Source organism: Bombina bombina, chromosome 7, assembly GCF_027579735.1.
Source record: "Bombina bombina isolate aBomBom1 chromosome 7, aBomBom1.pri, whole genome shotgun sequence".
In the NCBI taxonomy this organism is placed as follows: Eukaryota; Metazoa; Chordata; class Amphibia; order Anura; family Bombinatoridae; genus Bombina; species Bombina bombina.
The window spans coordinates 134,286,254-134,308,776 of NC_069505.1; the positions used below are offsets into that span (position 1 = coordinate 134,286,254).

At 39.3% G+C, this 22,523-nt stretch overlaps 1 protein-coding gene across 4 annotated transcripts in view; it reads right to left on the reverse strand.

The window, feature by feature from the left end:
- Window positions 1-363: 363 nt before the first annotated feature.
- LRP4 (LDL receptor related protein 4) overlaps window positions 364-22,523 on the reverse strand; it is a 170,206-nt gene continuing 148,046 nt past the window's right edge. For 2 of the 4 annotated variants that reach the window (XM_053720312.1, XM_053720313.1), the window contains exons 27-38: window positions 22,293-22,518; window positions 20,094-20,397; window positions 19,425-19,643; window positions 18,914-19,048; window positions 18,507-18,615; window positions 17,115-17,259; window positions 15,675-15,788; window positions 6,973-7,093; window positions 6,753-6,817; window positions 6,558-6,645; window positions 6,277-6,418; window positions 364-1,486 (exon numbers count right to left, since the gene is read on the reverse strand). In XM_053720312.1, coding sequence (XP_053576287.1) covers window positions 1,154-1,486; window positions 6,277-6,418; window positions 6,558-6,645; window positions 6,753-6,817; window positions 6,973-7,093; window positions 15,675-15,788; window positions 17,115-17,259; window positions 18,507-18,615; window positions 18,914-19,048; window positions 19,425-19,643; window positions 20,094-20,397; window positions 22,293-22,518 — 2,001 coding nt within the window. In that variant the 3' untranslated portion in view covers window positions 364-1,153. Of the gene's footprint in view, window positions 1,487-1,899; window positions 1,974-2,206; window positions 2,270-6,276; window positions 6,419-6,557; window positions 6,646-6,752; window positions 6,818-6,972; window positions 7,094-15,674; window positions 15,789-17,114; window positions 17,260-18,506; window positions 18,616-18,913; window positions 19,049-19,424; window positions 19,644-20,093; window positions 20,398-22,292; window positions 22,519-22,523 lie in introns of those variants that run through there. The other 2 variants (XM_053720314.1, XM_053720315.1) reach the window with 2 other exon arrangements.

A 22,523-nucleotide genomic window follows, 5' to 3' on the forward strand; every position in this document is an offset into this window, starting at 1 on the left:
CAGCAATGCTGTGTTGCTTTCAAGTAATTTATCATATGGTTATGTCCCTTTAAGAAAGATTACTTTAAAATGTATTATTGTATTTTTTTTAATGGATATTTTTATCCTACGTAAAACTACTTTTTGTTTTTTTTGTGATTGTTGATCTGTGCCCTTGTGTATCAAAATTCCTGTTGGAGTTGTCTGTATACGTACATGTAAATCTTATACTTACGAGTTGTCCGTATACGTACATGTAAATCTTATACTTACGAGTAGTAAATTCAGAGGAGAGTACCATGGAATTACTCGTGTAGGCAAACACACACAATGCCAATTCACAAAACATTACCCAAAACCCTCAAAAATAATAAAAAGGCAGAGTACGAAAATCTATTTTTATATTAAGTTATCACAACAAGTCTAAAATACCCAGTTTAGAGGTTAAATAAAATAGAAAATCATATTCAGAAATTCATGTTACAAACATTACAAAATAAACAACCCACTGCAGACCATTTTATGGATTTTGTTTTGTTTCAGCTTAGTATAAAAATTAGAAATAGACTCCCTTGAGAATCAGTAATTATATCTCCTCGTGCCGGCAGAACTTTTTAACCAATGTTGTGCATTAATTGGCTTAATTAACTGGCTGTATATTAGTATATCCACATTTCAGTTCTCTTTAGGATTGTGCAGATAATAGTTTTCAGAAAAGTGTAAATAGCAGGAAGAGAGGACTTGTTTCAAGTCAAGGCTTGTGCGTTCTGTTACATGGATGCCACCAATGAAACCATTTTTGTGTCATTAATGAATTGTACAATCAAAACACTATTTTCTTGTCAAGTATTTGACAATTAAAATCAGATCAATAAAAATGACCGATGTAGACTCAAAGATACGGGCCAGAACATTAATATGAAGTCAAAAGGTGAACCAAGCGTCCTCTTAGAGTGTCTTATATGTGAATACAGCAGTTAATGGCAACACAGTGTGTAGGAAAATCCACTCAAAGCATCTGTTGTCTCCTCTCCAAGAGCCTTCAAAAGTCCAGTTTCTTCCCATGAGTAAGGGCGCTGATCTCAGTGTCCTATATATGATAGTCTTAATTAGTTGAGTAATATTGTGCAGGGCGATGCAGAGTCTATTCTTCCCTGTCATTTCCTCTGGTGCCTCACACATCACTCTCAGTGGAAGAAATGTGCTTTCCACTCCAGCCTGTATCTGGTAGGGAGATGCGTCGTTCAGGACTGGGTGGAAATGTGACACTGCCACTTTCGGATTGTTCCTCTTGCAACAACTGCTGTGTTTCTGTCAGGTCCAAAGAAGCAGTGCTGGTCTGCAGAGAGACAGTGTCCGTCTTGATACACACATGGTCCCGCAAAATGCTGGTGCGAGATGGCTTAACCTGCTTGAGGTCATTCCAGTCACATTCATCTCCTGACAGTAAACCAAAACCCTCCAAGATACGGATTTTTTCTTTGGTGTAACCACAGTCAGGAGGAGCCTGTAGAAGAAGAGTATTGTGTGAGTATGAAAATTCAGTAGTTGTATTAATAGCCCAGTTATAAGTTGTAAACTTTACCTAGTGGATATTGTATTAATTAAACTGTTTGATGTTAGCACAAGTTAACAGACTTTACACCTGTAAATGTAGTCCTTTAAGAGTGTACGAAACACAAAATCAACCAATGACATTTGACCAAATATACACAACAGAGGCACATTTTACAAAAAAGATAAGAGAGAACATTAATACCAATACCCGTTTTGAGTCAAAGTACTATAGTTAATACATGAAATGTAAAAAAAATATTAAATGGCCAAATATTTTAGAAAATATTACTGGTGACAATAACTTGCAATCCCATGCTAAGCTGTAAGAAAATATAAAGCGTAAAAAGATGCAAGGGACAAAGCGAAAACAGGGGTAATGAAAATGTAGGATAGGGTAAAAAATATAGATCTTCTTGAATGATAAAGGAGAGTGGGAAACATTAACAAAGAAGAGACTTTCCTTAAATTTGTATCAAGGAAAAGCACATTTAGGAATAAAGATGAGCATGGATAAAACAAAATAGAGGTCAGGTAAAGGCTAGAATATAATCACTCTCAAACTTTCAATGGCCTGAGTTAGGGAAAGGACAAGTGATTAATTGGCTGGACAAACATGTTAGAGTCGAGTGAGTACAGCTGGCAGGGACACTCACGTGCAGCAGCCAACAATACCTGTGAGATATGTGAGGACTCAGAAGAGGAAAGGTGAGAGACTGTCAGAAGGAGCAGAGCGCTGCAGGAGGAAGATACCAAGATATCATGGTGAGGGGAGACACTGTGGCCAAGACACAGAAATGCCACACTGTGATCAAACACAAAGGGGGAGACACTGTGATGCAAAGGAGAAGTGACAAACTGAACACATGGTATTGTGAGACAATGTAATCCTGAGGTGGGAGCAAAGCATATAGGGAAGAAGTTGTAAATATCAAGGTGTACGCAGACTGTGTAGGGAAGACAATGTGATGCCAAGGTGTACGCAGACTGTGTAGGGAAGACAATGTGATGCCAAGGTGTACGCAGACTGTGTAGGGAAGACAATGTGATGCCAAGGTGTGAGCAGACTATAGGGAAGACAATGTGATACCAAGGTGTGAGCAGACTATAGGGAAGACAATGTAATGTCAAGGTGTACGCAGACTGTGTAGGGAAGACAATGTGATGCCAAGGTGTACGCAGACTGTGTAGGGAAGACAATGTGATGCCAAGGTGTGAGCAGACCATATAGAGAAGACAATGTAATGCCAAGGTGTGAGCAGACTGTAGGGAAGACAATGTGATACCAAGGTGTGAGCAGACTATAGGGAAGACAATGTGATGCCAAGGTGTACGCAGACTGTGTAGGGAAGACAATGTGATGCCAAGGAGTAAGCAGACCATATAGAGAAGACAATGTAATTCCAATGTGTGGGCAGACCGTGTAGGAAAGACGATGTAATGCCAAGGTGTGAGCAGATTGTGTAGGGAAGACAATGTGATACCAAGGTGTGAGAAGACTGTGTAGGGAAGACAATGTGATACCAAGGTGTGAGAAGACTGTGTAGGGAAGACAATGTGATACCAAGGTGTGAGAAGACTGTGTAGGGAAGACAATGTGATACCAAGGTGTGAGCAGTATGTGTAGGGAAGACAATGTGATGCCAAGGTGTGAGAAGACTGTGTAGGGAAGACAATGTGATACCAAGGTGTGAGCAGTATGTGTAGGGAAGACAATGTGATACCAAGGTGTGAGAAGACTGTGTAGGGAAGACAATGTGATACCAAGGTGTGAGAAGACTGTGTAGGGAAGACAATGTGATACCAAGGTGTGAGCAGTATGTGTAGGGAAGACAATGTGATACCAAGGTGTGAGAAGACTGTATAGGGAAGACAATGTGATACCAAGGTGTGAACAGATTGTGTAGGGAAGACAATGTGATACCAAGGTGTGAGAAGACTGTGTAGGGAAGACAATGTGATACCAAGGTGTGAGCAGATTGTGTAGGGAAGACAACGTGATACCAAGGTGTGAGAAGACTGTGTAGGGAAGACAATGTGATACCAAGGTGTGAGCAGTATGTGTAGGGAAGACAATGTGATACCAAGGTGTGAGCAGTATGTGTAGGGAAGACAATGTGATACCAAGGTGTGAGAAGACTGTGTAGGGAAGACAATGTGATACCAAGGTGTGAGCAGTATGTGTAGGGAAGACAATGTGATACCAAGGTGTGAGCAGATTGTGTAGGGAAGACAATGTGATACCAAGGTGTGAGAAGACTGTGTAGGGAAGACAATGTGATACCAAGGTGTGAGCAGATTGTGTAGGGAATACAACGTGATACCAAGGTGTGAGAAGACTGTGTAGTGAAGACAATGTGATACCAAGGTGTGAGCAGTATGTGTAGGGAAGACAATGTGATGCCAAGGTGTGAGCAGATTGTGTAGGGAAGACAATGTGATGCCAAGGTGTAAGCAGACCATATAGAGAAGACAATGTAATTCCAATATGTGGGCAGACCGTGTAGGAAAGTCAATGTGATACCAAGGTGTGAGAAGACTGTGTAGGGAAGACAATTTGATACCAAGGTGTGAACAGATTGTGTAGGGAAGACAATGTGATGCCAAGGTGTGAGCAGATTGTGTAGGGAAGACAATGTGATGCCAAGGTGTGAGCAGATTGTGTAGGGAAGACAATGTGATGCCAAGGTGTGAGCAGATTGTGTAGGGAAGACAATGTGATGCCAAGGTGTGAGCAGATTGTGTAGGGAAGACACTGTAATGCCAAGGTGTGAGCAGATTGTGTAGGGAAGACACTGTAATGCCAAGGTGTGAGCAGATGGTGCAGGGAAGACAATGTGATGCCAAGGTGTAAGCAGATTGTGTAGGGAAGACACTGTAATGCCAAGGTGTGAGCAGATGGTGCAGGGAAGACAATGTGATGCCAAGGTGTGAGCACATTGTGTAGGGAAGACAATGCGATGCCAAGATGTGAGCAGACTGTGCAGGGAAGACAATGTGATGCCAAGGTGTGAGCAGACTGTGCAGGGAAGACAATCTGATGCCAAGATGTGAGCAGATTGTGTAGGGAAGACAATGTGATGCCAAGATGTGAGCAGACTGTAGGGAAGACAATGTGATGCCAAGGTGTAAGCAGACCATATAGAGAAGACAATGTAATGCCAATGTGTGAGCAGACTGTGTAGGGAAGACAAAGTAATGCCAAGGTGTGAGCAGACTGTGTAGGGAAGACAATCTGATGCCAAGATGTGAGCAGATTGTGTAGGGAAGACAATGTGATGCCAAGATGTGAGCAGACTGTAGGGAAGACAATGTGATACCAAGGTGTGAGCAGACTGTGTAGGAAAGACAATGTAATGCCAAGGTGTGAGCAGATTGTGTAGGGAAGACAATGTGATACCAAGGTGTGAGCAGACTGTAGGGAAGACAATGTGATGCCAAGGTGTGAGCAGACTGTGTAGGGAAGACAATGTGAATACAAGATGTGAGCAGACTGTGCAGGGAAGACAATGTGATGCCAAGGTGTGAGCAGACCGTGTAGGGAAGACAATGTAATGCCAAGATGTGAGCAGATTGTGTAGGGAAGACAATGTAATGTCAAGGTGTGAGCAGATTGTGTAGGGAAGACAATGTAATGCCAAGATGAGAACAGACAATGTTGGGGAAACTATTTGATGCCATGGTGAGTGCAGATTAAAGGGACACTGAACCTATAAAATGTTTCTTTCGTGATTCAGATAGAGCATGCAATTTTAAGCAACTTTCTAATTTACTCCTATTATCACATTTTCTTTGTTCTCTGACTATCTTTATTTGAAAAAGAAGGCATCTATGCTTTTTTGTTGTTCAGAACTCTGGACAGCACTTTTATATTGGTGGATGAATTTATCCACCAATCATCAAGGACAACCCAGGTTGTTAACCAAAAATGGGCCGGCATCTAAACTTACATTCTTGCATTTTAAATAAAGATATTAAGAGAATGAAGAAAATTTGATAATAGGAGTAAATTACAAAGTTGCTTAAAATGTCATGCTCTATCTGAATCACAAAAGAAAAAAAAATTGGGTTTAGTGTCCCTTTAACAATGAGGTGAACAAGACATGGTAGGGAGAATATTACTGTTGTGGTGAAGACAGGCACAGAGGTCTTGTGAAGAGGACAAACAGTTACAGAAACTTAGATGATATGGCGGTTTCATGTTAAAGGGACATGAAATCCAAAATGTTTCTTTCTTGATTTAGACAGAGCATACAATTTTAATCAACTTTGCAATTTACTTCTATTATCAATTTTGCTTTTCTCTTGGTATCCTATATTGAGGAAATAGCAATGCGCTACTGGGAGCTAGCTGAACACACCGGTAAGCCAATGATAAGAGGTATATTTGTGAAGCCACCAATCAGCAGATAGTCCCCAAGCTCCTGAGCCTTGCAAGGTATCCTTTTAAACAAAATATACCAAGAGAACAAAGCAAATTAGATAACAGATTACACTTTCCATTTCACACTCTCCTTACAATAACAATATAGTGCACAAGCACTCATACCTCTTGTTTCAATTAAATATATCATGCTGAACATCAGATAAAAATGCACAACTGGTAACGCCACCTGTTAGACTCTCAATACACTGTATAATACAGATGCTGTAAACTATATGCATTCCCTAAACTTCTAACACATAAAAGCCTACTGCATCCTCCAACCGCTCACTAGATACAAATTCCTTTGCAGACTTTACCTCTTTGCGATGCCGTTGCAGGTGGCCAGCAGTGGGTTTATGCACAGCCTCAATCTTGACCTCCTGAGTAGACGTACGGTATGAGGGGTTACTGTATGTGAGGGTGCCCAACCCAGGATCAGACAGCTTTGCACGTCTGTGTCTAAAGTAAAAGGGTTTATCAAGTAGGGATGGAGTGAAATATCAGTGTTAGTAAGCGGATGGCAGAATAAAATTCACACATAGCAAAACCAGAGACATGGGTGGCAGTTTTAGAACAAAAACTGTAGAACAGTACTGACCTGTAGATTAGAAGGGCAGAGAGGAGAAGGAGAAGGCAGAGTATGGACAGTGACCCAGCTATGATGTATGGTACACGCAGCCTATCCCCTAGAGAATGACAAAATTGTTAGAACTCCATAAAAATAATATTCTTCCCTTATACACATCTTTAAAAAAGAAAACAAAACTCAACCCTGCTCCCATTTGATCCTTACCTACGCTAGCTGGCACAGCTCCACCAGACATGCAAAGTCCATGAGATGCCTCTTCATCTGAGCAACTGCAAGGAACAAAAGTACTGGTTAGAGACTGGGATTTGAGTAGAGATTTATATATGAGGTCTCATACCAAATCCACAATACAGAACATTTCTTTTTCTTCCACAACAGTATCCAGGAAAAAAAAATATCGGCCAAAGTCTGTTTGCTGTCATACCTTCCTGATGTGGCCCCAGTGGTGCTGTCTCCTCTATCACTTTGAGTACTAAAGCTTGAAGGGCCAGAGCTTTTTTGACTGCTGTTTGTTGGCAATGGAACAGAGGGTAGAAATCCAGGAACTATGCACAAAGAGAAGAAGAGCGTTAAGAATGCTTGAATGATCTCCTTATATTGTTTGCTCTTAAAGGGACAGTCTACACCAGAATTGTTATTGTTTTAAAAGATAGATAATCCCTTTATTACCCATTTCCCAGTTTTGCATAACCAAACAGTTATATTAATATACTTTTAACCTCTGTGATTATCTTGTATCTAAGCCTCTGCAAACTGCCCCTTTTTTCAGTTCTTTTGACAGACTTGCAGTCTAGCCAATCAGTGATAGCTCCCAGATAACTTCTCGTGCACGAGCACAGTGTTATCTATATGAAATATGTGAACTAACACCCTCTAGTGGTGAAAAACTGTTAAAATGCAATATGAAAGAGGTGGTCTTCAAGGTCTAAGAAATTAGCATATGAACCTCCTATGTTAAGCTTTCAACTAAGAATATCAAGAGAACAAAGCAAAATTGGTGATAAAAGTAAATTGGAAAATTGTTTAATATTACATACCCTTTCTGAATCATGAAAGTTTATTTTGGCCTAGACTGTCCCTTTAAGTATTTCAACTACAATTGCTAGACTGTATAATTATTTTAGTTGTTATTCTCTGTAATTCAATTCTATATTTTGGTTATATTTCTTTTTTTGATGCATTTCATTTGTAAATATGAGAAGATTATTCTGCATATTTTTGATAGCTACTATGTTATTAATTCTTATAAGGGCCATGATACCCAAATGTTGAAACACTTGAAAGCGATGCAGCATAGCTTCAAAAAAGCTGACTGGAAAATATCACCTGAACATCTCTATGTAAAAAAGAAAGATATTTTACCTCAAAAGTTCCTCAGTAGCCACATTCCATTGTAAAGGACTTCTAAGCAGCAAATCAGTATGTCTGTTCCGGGACAGCTAAGGGAGCTAAGGGACTTACGTGCACACTCATCTTGTTTCCCTATTCAGTTTAAGGAAGTTTACTATGAAATCTCATGAGAGTTAAATGAAATCTCATGAGATCACAGTAACAGAGTTCATGACCTCAGCACTGCTGATGCTGATTGGCTGCTGTTCATATATTTTTTTTTTTTTTGCTGGGCAACAGCTGAAGTATATTGTTTTACACAGAACTTACTCTGCTGAGCTGAGGACGTTGTGAGGTAAAATATCTTCCTTTTTTACATAGAGATGTTCAGGTGATATTTTCCTTTCAGCTTTTTACAGTTATACTGCATCAGTTTCAAGTGATTTAGCATATGAGTATTATATCCCTTTAATGTAAGTTCATTACAAAAAAAGAGTAAGATTATCATATATGCATTTGATATGCAAACACAATAACAAAACAAAAAAAAAATATTTTTTTTATTTTCTTCCATCATTGCAACAGATATTCATGGGTTATATGATGAGGTGTAATGGGGCAGCATTTACATGAGTAATATATCTTAGAAAAGCAATGAGAATGAACAACAGTTGTAGTGTTAGAATGAAAAGTAGTTCGGACACATTGATGGAGCTTAAAAGGGACATGAAACCCAAATGTTGAATCGCTTGAAAGTGATGCAAGATATCTGTAAAAAGCCAAGTAGAAAAAGTATTGACCTCAAAATTTCTTCAGCAGGCACAGCCCATTGTAAAGTAACGTTAAACATCCAATCAGGATGCTACTTTCAGGACGTTCATGGGAGCAAGTAGCATATGCAGGCACAATTACTTTTTTTTCCATCCTCAGTTTAAAGGAATATAAAACCCATAAATTTTCTTTTGGGATTCAGACAGAACATAACATTTTAAAAAGTTCCCTATTTACTTCTATTATCAAATTTGCTTTGTTCCCATGATATTCTGTGTTGAAGAGATACCTAGGTAGGCATCTGAAGCACTACATGCAAGGGAATAGTTCTGCCATCTAGTGCTCTTGCAAATGGATAACATTCTTGCAAAACTGTTGCCATATAGTGCTCCCGAAATGGGTCAGCTCCTAAGCTAAATCATGAAAGAAAAATTTTAGGTTTCATATACCTTGAAGGAAGTTAACTTTGAAATCTTGAAAGATTATGGTGAAATCTCATCAGATCACAGTAATGCGAAGGCCCAGATATTCAAACAACGTCAGACCCAGGAGAAATTGACTTTTTGGCCTCGCCAGTATTGCATTCCGTGGGTCTGGCAATACTTTATAAAAAAGTGGGCTGAACTTTTTTGTTGTGATGAGTGGCAATGTGTCTCCCATAGGAAATAATAGGGATTGTAGCTTCAGCAAAAGTCCGCCCCACATCGCCATTTAGCTGTGATCTCGGCGGAGGGGGGCTGTCTTCAAAGTGTAATTACACAATATAGGATGTGCAATCGAAGAAAAAAAAATGGTTTGGTGTAGAAACACTTAAAATTATGAATATGTAAATTAAATTTCACTAGATTTCTCACATTGGAAATTCTCGCCACTGAAAATCTGGCGAGACTGATATGGCTGAAAAGGTGTATCGAAAAAAAGAGGGCATTGCTTTGAAAATTACACACTTATGGTGATGTTTCACCATTAAAAACAAAATTTATGCTTACCTGTTAAATGTCTTTCTTTCCGGACATGGAGAGTCCACAACATCATTCCAATTACTAGTGGGATATTAAACTCCTGGTCAGCAGGAGGAGGCAAAGAGCATCCCAGCAAAGCTGTTAAGTGTAACTGCTTTACCCATAACCTCCAGTCATTCAGCCGAAAGAAATGGAAAGGAAGAAAAACACAAGGGTGAAAAGGTGCCTGAGGTTAACTAAAAAAAACTGCTGAATTATAATTAAAAAAAGAGGGTGGGGTCGTGGACTCTCCATGTCCGGAAAGACAGAACGTTATCAGGTAAGCATAAATTTTGTTTTCTTTCCTATGACATGGAGAGTCCACAACATCATTCCAATTACTAGTGGGGACCAATACCCAAGCTAGAGGGCACGGAATGAACAGGAAGGGAGAAAAAAAGCAGGAGGACCTAAACAGAAGGCACCAGAACAGAAAGCTTGAAGAACCTTTCTCCCAAAAGAAGCCTTGGCCCGAGGCAAAAGTATCAAATTTGTAGAATTTGGAAAAAGTATGCAGAGAGGACCATGTTGCCGCCTTGCAAATCTGATCCACAGAAGCTTCATTTTTGAAAGTCCAAGAAGAGGAGACAGCCCTAGTGGAATGAGTCGTAATTCTCTCAGGAGGCTGCTGTCCAGCAGTCTCATAAGCCAAACAAATCAAACTTCTCTACCAGAGAGACAGAGAAGTAGAAGTGGCCTTCTGACCCTTATGTTTTCCAGAGAAAACAACAAACAGGGCAGAAGATTGCCAAAAATCTTTAGTTGCTTGCAAGTAAAATTTTAGAGCCCGCACAACATACTAGTTATGTAAAAGACTTCATTTTGAGAAGAAGGATTAGGACAAAAAGAAGGAACAAAAATTTCCTAAATAATGTTATGATCCGATACCACCTTAGGGAGAAACCCCAATTTAGTGCGAAGGACCACCTTATCAGCATGAAAAATAAGGTACAGGGAATCACACTGCAGAGCTGAAAGCTCAGACACTCTGCGAGCGGAAGAAATGGCAACAAGAAACAGAACCTTCCAGGATAACAGTTTTTTTTTATCAACAACATGCATCAGCTCAAACAGAGCCTGCTGCAAAACTACTAAATTAAGGCTCCACGGGGGAGCAACAGGTTTAAACACAGGCCTTATTCTAACCAGGGCCTGTACAAAGACTTGAACATCTGGTAGGTCTGCCAGACGTTTGTGCAAAAGGATAGATAACGCAGAAATCTGACCCTTTAGGGTACCGACCGATAAACCCTTATCCAGGCCACCCTGAAGAAAAGACAAAATGCGGGGAATCCTTACCCGGATCCAGGAGAACCCCTTAGATTCACACCAATAAAGATATTTACGCCATATCTTATGGTAAATCATGCGAGTAACCGGTTTTCGAGCCTGAATCATAGTTTCAATGACCGCTTCAGAAAAAACACGTTTAGACAGAACTAGGCGTTCAATCTCCAAGTAGATAGCTTCAGAGAATCTAGGTTTGGATGGAGGAAAGGACCCTGAAGTAGAAGGTCTTTCCTCTGAGGTAACCTCCAAGGAGGTAGAGATGACATCCTTACTAGATCCGCAAACCAGATCCTGCGAGGCCATGCAGGAGCTATTAGTATCACCAATACTCTCTCCTGTTTGATACGAGCAATAGCTCGTGGACGGAAAGCAAACTGAGGAAACAGATAAGCCAGAGAAAACGTTCAATAAACTGCTAGAGCATCTATCAGAACGGCCTAAGGATCTCTCGACCTTAACCGTACTTTGGAACCTTGGCGTTTGGCCCTCCCTGGTGGTTAATGTAAGCCACTGAGGAATTGGTTTGGAATCGGATAAAACGGACCAACAACAGTTGAGACCACGCTACTAGGGCATTGAAGATAGCTCTCAACTCCAAGATGTTTATGGGAAGAGAGGACTCTTCCCGAGACCACAGGCCCTGAGCCTTTAGAGGACCCCAAACAGCTCCCCAGCCTGACAGGCTGGCATCCGTAGTCACAATTTCCCAGGAAGGTCTCAGAAAGGAAGTGCCCTCCGAGACAGATGTTCCTGTGACACCCACCACAAGAGAGAGAGAGAGAGAGTCTCTTGTTAGAGGGTTCAGATTTATCCGCTGTGATAAATCAGAATGATTTCTGTTCAATTGACGGAGCATACAAAGTTGCAGCGGTCGTAGATGGAACCGAGCGAAAGGAATGATGTCCATGGATGCCACCATCAGACCAATCACCTCCATGCATTGAGCCACAGATGAACGAAAGACAGGCTGGAAAAAAAGGCAGGAACCAAGAATTTTGGTTTCTCTGAGCTCTGTCAGGAAAATCTTCATGGACAGGGAATCTATTATAGTCCCTAGGAAACACACTTTGATAGATGGAACAAGAGAACTTTTTTCCAAATTCACCTTCCACCTGTGGGAACGTAGAAAAGACAACAGCATCTCTGCACGAGATTGGGCTACTTGAAAAGATGACACCTAAACCAAGATGTCGTCTAGATAAGGCGTCACAGCAATTCCCTGGGATCTGATCACAGCCAATTCTGGAAGTGCTTGGCCTTAGATGGCATCGGCCAACCAAGATTTTAACCACAGAGCCCTGAGGGCTAGTACCGTGAAGCTAGACATCTTAGCTGCCAGACAAATTATCTGCATATTGGCATCACAGATAAAGGTATTAGCCAATTTGAGAGCTTTGATCACATCTTGGATCTCCTCTACTGTAGTATCCTCTGTAATAAGATCAGACAATGCATCACACCAATAAGATGCAGCTCCCACAACCGTAGCAATACTCGCTGCAGGCTGCCACTGTAACCCTTGATGGGTGTACATCTTTTTTTTAAGTAAGCCTCTAGCTTCTTGTCCATTGGGTCCTTAAAAGAGCAACTATCCTCTATAGGAATGGTAGTTTTCTTAGCAAGAGTAGAAATAGCTCCTTCTACTATAGGAACAGTGCACCATGAGTCACGAATAGAGTCAGCAACAGGAAACATCTTCTTAAAAACAGGGGAAGGGGAAAAAGGAACCCCTGGCTTATCTCATTCCTGAGCAATAATTTCAGACATCTTCCTAGGGACAGGAAAAACCTCCTCAGAAGATGGGGAATCATAAACTCTATCCAATTTAGAAGACTTTGTGGGGTTGACAGCAACCGAAGGTTTAGAGTCGTCTAAAGTAGCTAGAACCTCCTTTAGTAGTAACCGGAGGTGTTTAAGCTTAAATCTAAAATGAACCTCTTCAGATTCTGAAGATTTTCTGCTAAAGTGTCAGAGTCTGAGATCTCACCTTCACAAGCTATGGAAGTATGCCCCTCATCAGATATCTGAGAAAGATTGGCCAATGCCGACCTAGAGTCAGAAGTCTTACTATCAGGCAGATGTTTAGATTTTCTCTTACACTTACCCGAAGAAGGGAAAGCTGACAAAGCCGCCGTTACTGCAGATGAAATCTAAGCAAAATCCCCAGGTAAATACACCCCCCAGGTGGATGAGATGACACAGAAGGCACATTATGAGAAACAAATAAGGCTTGGGACGTTTGAGGAGAAAGCTGAGGCATTTCACGCACAGCATTATCCTGAGAGACAGTAGGCTCAGAAGGGAGTAATTTGTCCCTTAAAAGTATTAAAGTTTTAGTTAAACAAGAGGAGCAAAACTGAATAGGCAGGACAATTTGGGCCTCTAAACATAGTAAACATCTATCCATAGAAACGGATTGATCCTGTTCAGAGTCCATAGCAGAAAATAAACAGGTCCCACAAGTAATTGTAAAAAGTAAGCTAAATAAAATGAAGTAGGCAATACAATCTAGATTATCATCAATGAAAATTAAAATTTGGGCCTCTAAATTAAAAATGTAATAAAAACAACAAAGAAGGCTTTCTTGAAAAAAACCTCAGATTGTCTGAGGCTCCTACCGCCAAGAGAGATATGCCATTTGTAAGAGGAAATCCTTTCCTCCTAAACGATCCTTGTCCTGTGTAGATGATGTAAATAATATCACCAGATACGAGTAGACACTGGAGCTCCCTCTGTAATGAAAGCTTACTAATCTCACAACGGCACCGCTCCGTAAACCAGAAGTGCGGGCGTCACCTGAGCGGGACCAAACAACACTGCGCAATACTTTTTACCAGTGTAAAAAAGGCGCGAAGATAAAAACTGTTTAAAAAACGGCTCACTTGTTATAATCTTCTAATAAAATAAGCCTCAAAAGTTACTGTGACTTCTGTCCTGCATTTAATCTCCTGCCTTAAAAATAAAAATAAGACCTAGGTTACCTAATAAAGAGTATCCTTTATTGTTAACCCCATACATCCCTTAGCCATCATTACTCATTCAGAGTGCCATTCATATTATGTGCTAAATATATTGTCCCCATATGAATCCTCTCTATAAAAAAAATAAAATAAGAATTATTATGTCCCAGAAAAAAAAGGATCTGAAAGAGAGGTTTAACCTCTTAAGTGCTGCTGTCCTTCTGTACCTAAAAGGCAAAGGCACTTACCTTAGATCTAAGTGCATGATAGATGCTGATCCTTAGGTGTGGCAGGCGCTTCACTCCATGTCACAGACCTGTAGGAAAAGAAAGAACAGAGTAACTAACTCTGGCTTTCTACAAAGGGGTAGCAAAGTGTTAAAAGTAAAGCAAAGACTTCCTCGCCACCTTTTAACTGCTAAAAACCACCACTACTCTTACTCAAGAGATTGACATGGACACAGCTAGACCCCAATCCTTGCTTGCTGGGAACAGTTCCCATAAAGGGAATAAAATCTTCAGACGATGAATCTGGGAAAAATATTTTTTTTTTATCATCACCAGGTACTGACCATCCTTTTGACAGAGTGCTGCATCCCATTGAATGTTGGATTATAAGGACTTTATTTCTTATTTTTTTATTGTGTTTGTTTTACATATTTTTAGCTCCTGCTGTAGCTCGCATTTGTGTCATATGTATAAGATATAATATTTGGGTCTAGTTTGTTTTTTTTATTTTTAGGAAGCGCCCCCTATGGGATTAGTGTTATCTTTATTTCCCATTTTTGTCTTAAAATCTTCAGACACCAACTTTGCACAACCTCCATTGACAGAGGCAAAGAGAATGACTGGGGGTCATGGGTAAGGCAGTTACACTTAACAGCTTTGCTGGGGTGCTCTTTGCCTCCTCCTGCTGGCCAGGAGTTGAATATCCCACTAGTAATTGGAATGATGTTGTGGACACTCCTGCGGGGGTGGGGATGGGGGTCTTCTATCAGTCCCTTTCAGTGGGTGTCCCAGCCTAACCTCATCAACAGTGCTAAATTGGGAGCTTCATTAGGATTTTTAGATCAGTATCTGTGCATATTCTTTATAGTAGTGTCTATTACATGCAGTTAAATGAGAATTGCTGTATACTGTCCCTTGTCTTGTCATTATTATTATCAGGTATTTGTAGAGTGCCAACAGATTCCGCAGCGCTGTCATGATTGTAAAAAGCGTGTATTTTGCCTTTGCTGTGTTTTTTTTTTCTTTAGGTGTATTATAGATGTCATAATTCCACTATTGTATTGTAACAAATGGTTTTGAGTTTCTGCTGACACATAAATGGTATTTCCATACAATACTATGTAAAGGGATCATTTACATACACCTCCAATGTATGTGGCAATGTTGGTTTGAATATATCTCCAGTATCAGTACAACGCCTCTTGGCAAGACTGCCTGCAAACACTAATTTTCAGAGTTTTAAATATTTCACAGGCAATCTCGTTCCTGCGGGGAACCCCTTTTGAGTATATTGCCACATTATGGATGTTTTGTGAACTCAGCACTGTTGATGCCGATTGGCTGTTATTTCACGATGCAGTAAAAGAGTAGATCTGGATCACAGAGCACTTACTCTGGTGAGCTGAAGAAAATTTGAGGTAAAATATATTCCCCTTTTACACAGAGATGTTCAGGTGATAATTTCGTGACAGCTTTTTACAGTTATGATGCATGACTTAACATGATTTAGCATATACCCTTTAGCAGGGTAAAGAGCATGCCACTTACTGAGGGAGCATGGCTCAGAGTCAGCCTCATCAGGACAGGCGCACACAAAATCATTGGTCCGAGCAAAGCAGAGGTGGGAGCAGCCACCATTATTGATTGCACAGGCATTGCTTCCTGTAGGGAAAAAGAGTGAGAGTTGAGGAAGTGCAACTGTATTATGATATACAGAGACGGTAATAAAAGAGGAAAAATAAATGTCAACATTGGCAAAGCAATATGTTAATACATTATTTTAAGAGTGGAGTATTATAAAAAAATACTACTACTACTAATAATAATAATTGTTGAACTTTAAAATAATAGTTAAAAAAAATGAATTACTCAAATTCCTACAGCCAGTTCCTTGGTCTAGTTTTCTTTAAAGCAGTCTATAGACTCTTCATCATTGATGAGTAAATCAGTCACATGTCAAAAATGTATTGAATTCAATTTATCATTCTTACATTGTAATGTACTTGACGCTTACACTAATAGACCAAAACAAACAAATAGAAACAGCACCTTGGTCTTCTTAGTTGACATAGAGGGATTGTTTTTCCCAAGAAATGTATAAAACCAATTGCTCCACTCCAATAATTATTTAAAAAGAATATAGGGTCTCAAATACTTAATAGACAATGTTTCAAGCCATTTAACTCTCTATAGAATTTGGCTGTGCTTTCCAAATAAATTATACTAATATAAATAATAACAATCTAGCTTAGTGATTAGGATTTACCAGTGGAACAAATAAAGGGGACTTTCAGTCATGCTGAAAGTTCCTTTATTTATTTGTCTGAAGTGTTCATACGTGCTGAGCTCCTTAGTGAGGTGACGTTTCCACCTCTTAGCCAATAGCTGTGCAGGTCAGCTGGAATTATGCCGGATAACTAGCACGCTATTGGCTTAAATCACCTCAGTGATAAAATAGCTTTCTGCCGTGGCCTGCCTGAGGCGCTCAGCGCTGCGAACGTTGCAGAAAAATAAAGGAACTTTCAGCATTAGGGATTTATACTTCATGACTGAAAGTCCCCTTTATTTGTTGTACTGGTAAATCCTAGCGTTTCAAAAACGCTGGGATTTGCTATCACTTTAACTACATTGGATATGACTAACAGCAAAATTACTTTTGAATTTTGAGTATGTGAGACCCTATCTTTCAATACATTTTTGTTTTTTTTAATGAGTCGCTGGAGCTACCAGTTTTATACAGTAAAGCTGCACATCTGTTATAATATTTTTTTTAGGTGTAAAAGGGCAATTATATTCAAAATCAAATTCTCATAAAATTATGAAATAAACTGCATGTAATAGATACTACTATAAAGAAGAATATACATTGTTAGAAAAACACTCCCAGATGGGCTATATAAAAGGATCATCTACAAAATGTATACAAAGAAAAATATGGTGAACAATGTCCCTTTAAATACTGGAAGACTATGTGATGTTATGAATTACCTGTTTGCCTGTTTGGAGAAACCACAATAATATCCATCAGCCCTTCAACATTTCCCAAAATGGTCTCCTGGTTGCGACCAGAGTATTTATCCACCCTTTGGATTGATTTGGTCTGCCAGTCAGTCCAGTATATCCAGTGACCCTCCTGTTGAGACAAACCGTGTCCATCTTTGTTACATTAGCTACCAAAGGCAGTTAAGTATCACAAGGTTTCCATGTTTATACATTCTTCCTGCTGGAGTATATTAAATTGTTTATAAATAATCTTTTCCCTTAATTTTGTCATTTGAAATAGCTGTTTTTGCTAGTTAAAACCACCATCTATACTTACAATTTCAAAACTTCAATATTGGATATAGAAATATTATATAAGCAAAAGACAGCAGCAAAAATCATTCTCCCACTGGAGGTGGGTGGGAGAAAGCCCAGCTCATTTGAAACGGTGTCCCTGCAGCATCTTTGAATATAATTAACTGTTAACAGTTGTTTGCTTGAGTACATTGTCCCTTTCTGTGTAACATTAATTTCACATTAACATCTCAAGTATTGAAATATTTAAATTACATGAACATTGCTGCTGATTGGTGGCTGCACATACATGCCTCGTTATTTAGTTTCAGCTAGCTCCCAGTCGTGCATTACCGCTCCTTCAAAATAGGATACCACAAGAATAATGCAAATTAGATCATAAAAGTAAATTGCAAAGTTGTTTAAAATTGCAAAGTTGTTTAAAAAATAATTTTTGGGGGGTTTTATGTCCCTTCAATGGTGGTAATTACCCAACAGTTTCCACGTGACACATTTTATCTGACGTGTTTCTGTGTAAACGTGTTTAGCAATGAAGAACATTCTAATGTAATGTCTAATTTAAGTTTAATGATTCAGATAAAACATGCAATTTAACCAAACTTTCCAGTATACTCTCATTATCAAAACATGCACATTCTTTTTATATGCCGACATTCTAAGGCCTCAGCTCCTACTGAGCATGTGCAAAGCGCACAGTTGGTATATGCATTTTGTAATTGGGTGATGACTGTCACATGATACAGGGGGAGCAAATGTTGGACTAACTTTGAAATTTGCCAGAAAATATTCTACTGCTCATTTCAAATGTAATGTAAATGCTATTGCATTGTCTTTTTATTATGTATTTATCAATTATACTGACTTTAGTGGCCCTTTATTTTTTGTCTTCCCCTGATATGAAAGAGGCTAAATTGCAGGTTTGTGGTTCTGGATCCGGCAACATACAGCATTCTAAGCAGTTAATTTATATCTCCTAATTGGCCACAGTAAAAGGAGACAAAATGCAATGATTATTTAGCAATTTATATCACACACAAAAAATGTTCCTTTAAACATAACATGCTATAAACGCAGAATGCTCACCTGTGTGAGGGCAAAGGGATGGGAAACCTGACTAACCAGCACCTGCCGCATCTTTCCATTCAGATCAGAGTTCTCAATGCGATCCAGTTGGGCATCTACCCAGTAAAGCCTAGAAGAAAATACATTTAGTAATGATTTTGTAATTAAGAAGGTAGCTCCAAGAACTGCAAATATGGTTAAGGTGGACTAAAGTAGGTCACCATGAGGTAGGGGCAACTACAAGTATAAGGTTAAGATAGACTAAAGTAGGTCACCATCAGATAGAGGCAGCTTCAAGTATATGGTTAAGGTGGACTAAAGTAGGTCACCATGAGGTAGAGGCAGCTACAAGTATAAGGTTTAGGTGGACTTAAGTAGGTCACCATGAAACAAAGGCAGCTACAAGTATAAGGTAAAGGTGGACTAACCTCCGGATGTCATAGTCAAGTGTCAATCCATTGGGCCATCCTAGATCAGTACTAATGATTGTCTTACGGTCAGAGCCATCAAGGTGGGCTCTCTCAATTTTTGCAGTGTGACCCCAATCGGTCCAGAAAAGCAAGCTGTAAGAGACATGAATACAAGATCTCAAGTAAACCACATCTCCAAAGATTTTACGGATTCCTTGCATTCACCCACCTGAAATAATGAGCTATCACAAAGCCAAAACAAACTCTCAAGAAAACACGGAACAAAAAACAATTATACAAACTAGACACCCAAACAAACCCAACAACAAAATATTGTAAAACTGTTCTTCAAATTAGCAAAACATAACAGTGAATTAACACTCAAAATATAGAAAACAAATGTTCCATGCAATTAATACAACAAAAAACATGTTATGTTCTAAAGTGTGTTATCAGCTATTATTCTAAGGAATCAGTTCTGTATTTCTCTTAAAATTTACATTATAAAAACTTCCCTAAAAATACTCACCCCTTCCTGGGAAAGGCAGCGATGGCACGCGGCTCATCCAGACTATTATTAATTAGCACCTTCCTGTAGCGCCCATCCAACCGTGACACTTCAATAGTGTTGCGACCTGTGTCTGTCCAGTATAAATTTCTAGAAACCCAGTCAACAGCTAAACCATCTGTGGTCTTCAGACCCTCACCGATGACTGTTTCCATGTCGCTGCCACTTAGATCTGCACGTCTGAGAGACAACAGCAAGTCAGTACATGTTGTTTGATATAACCCATTAAAGTATTAACCCCTCTCTACTAGATAGTTCTACAATAGTAATCTATTAGCTGAATAGCAGATCATCACTTACAAAAGTGCTTCTAAATCTATTAAATCACTTTACTACAGTGGTGTGCCTTCTAGCATTCTTCTTCATATAGCATTCTAACATTATTGCTGTCAGGCACCAACATACTAGCCAACAACCCAACAATCAGGGCTGCCCAAACAATGGACCAAGGACCAGAGCCAGTACTCAAAGGGTTTTTATTTGGCCTCCAGTATCATTGAGCAAAAAACAGACCACAGTAATTTATGAACCCTAGTAGAATGTTTTGGCACATTGCAAGCTATTACTTCAATATAAGAATCATTTGTAAAGTTGACCCATACAATCATCCCCTCAAGCTTTGCTCTGTACCTTATCACATCTAGAGAGACATCTGTGTAGTAGATTTTGCCCTCCACAGTGTCGTAATCCAGAGAAATTACATTGTGTAACTCCTTAATGGGCACATAAACATCTGTATGGTCTTCTGTGTCCAATGAGATTCTGCGTATAGATCCACGACTAGAGAATAGCAAATAGGTATCTGGAGAGGAGTCACATGTCTTTCCATCTTTCTTTAGCTGGATGCCAGTAGGACAGGTGCAAGAATAACTTTCTGGGTTAGGCAGGCAAAGGTGTGAGCAGCCACCATTCCTCTCCCCACACTTGTTATAACCTGTGAGAAAACAGCAGGGGTATCTCAAAAGCTACTCAACACTTTTTTTACATTGATATCAGACTATGTTACCTTTTTAATATTTACTTTCCACTTAAATAATCACAATCCTTCATTGAAAAAAACTGACATACCAGTAGTACCCAATGCAAAATTAGTTTTTAAAGGACAGTTATTGCTTAAAGGGACAGTATACACTCATTTTCATATAACTGCATGTAATAGACACTACTATAAAGAATACGATGCACAGATACTGATATAAAATCCAGTATAAAACCGTTTAAAAACTTACTTAGAAGCTGTCAGTTTGGCTCTGTTGAAAAGGTAGCCAGAAAGCCCACTGCAAGTGGGAAATAAGACACTCCCCCCCCCCTTCTTTTGCATATGAAAAGACCCTTTACACAAGCAGGAGCAAGCTGGAGAAGGTAGCTGACGGTATTCACATAAAACTTTGGGGCTTGGTTAGGGGTCTGAAAATCAGAGCAATGTTATTTAAAAATAAGCAAAATTATACATTTTAAAAAAAAACTAAACTTTATGGGCTATATAAATAGATCATCTACAAAACATTTATGCAAAGAAAAAATGAGTGTATAATGGCCCTTTAAAAGGGACAGTCTACACCAGAATTGTTATTGTTTAAAAAGATAGATAATCCCTTTATTACCCATTCCCCAATTTTGCATAACCAACAGTTATATTAATCTAGGTTTTAAATCTGTAATAACCTTGTATCTAAGCCTCTGCAGACTGCCCCCTTATCTCAGTGCTTTTGACAGACAGGCAGTTTAACCAATTAGTGCAGACTCCTAAATAACTCCACAGGCGTGAGCACAATGTTATCTATATGACACACATGAACTAGTACTGCCTAACTGTGATAAACTTTCAAAATGCTCTGAGCTAAGAGGCGGTTTTCAACGGTTTAGAAATCAGTTTGAGCTTACCTAGGTTTAGCTTTTCAAAAATACCACCAAGGGAACAAAGCAAATTAATGATAAAAGTAAATTGGAAAGTTGTTTAAAATTGCATGCCCTATCTGAATCATGAAAGTTTAATTTTGACTAGACTGTCCCTTTAACTAAGGGCAGATTTATCAATGGGTGAATGCCCCTATCAGCTGTAGGCACCCTCATGAGAGCCTGCAACTGATATCTTTGAACCAGCAGTTTAAACTGATCCTTCTTAACCCCTCACTGTCACCTCTGAGTGGATTAAAGAACAGGGAGCAGGGTTGCACATGTGAATGATAAATACTGGCAGCAATTTGTGATCCCAGGGCGGACAGGTTCATTACCTGTGAACCTTGTCTGCCTGGAGAATAATAAATCTGTCCCAAAGCATTTGGGTCATGATTAGCATCAATCTCACAGTAATAGAAAAAAACTGCATCCTCAGGTAATTTATTTTCCCAAAATAGATTTGTTTCATCTGTGCACTAAAAAAATGTATCTGCTACAAATCAATTCAAAATCCCTCCCTCCCCATTTTAATAATTTAATTTAAAGGGCAGTTTTAGTAAAAAAATTACATGCTCCCAAGCAGTATTCTACTATGTGTTTCACTTGTTTCCATGGGTTAAAAAAACAGTAGTCTAGGGTCAATAATCTTAAAACAGATTAGAGCATGTATTTTATTTTTACTATAACGGTCCTTAAAATGTCCTTTATGCACTTCATTTTTCTGACAAATCTATCATTTATTTTACCTTGTGTATTACACTGGGAATAAAATGTGCTAAAGTAATAACGTAAATTTACTGAAGGAAAAGCATATGCTAGATGTGCAGAAAAGTCACTAATTAGCATCAGATAAGGTAAGATAAAACACCCCACAAACATCAGTATAAAGAAATGACATGACAAAGTAGAAAGTGCATCTCACAAACTGACCAAGAGAGTGGGTTCTGTCCACTGCTTGAATGTCCATCAGACCAGGAAGGTTATCTCTGACCACAATAACATTTCCACCAGTATCTTTATCTGCCCTTTGGATGCTTCTTGTCTGCCAGTCTGTCCAATAGATGTGTGAATCTAGAAGAGTCAGGCCATATGGGTGCTGGACTGGGGACACCAGGATACGTCTGTTCCTCCCCATCAGGTCTGAGGCTTCTATCCTCTGGG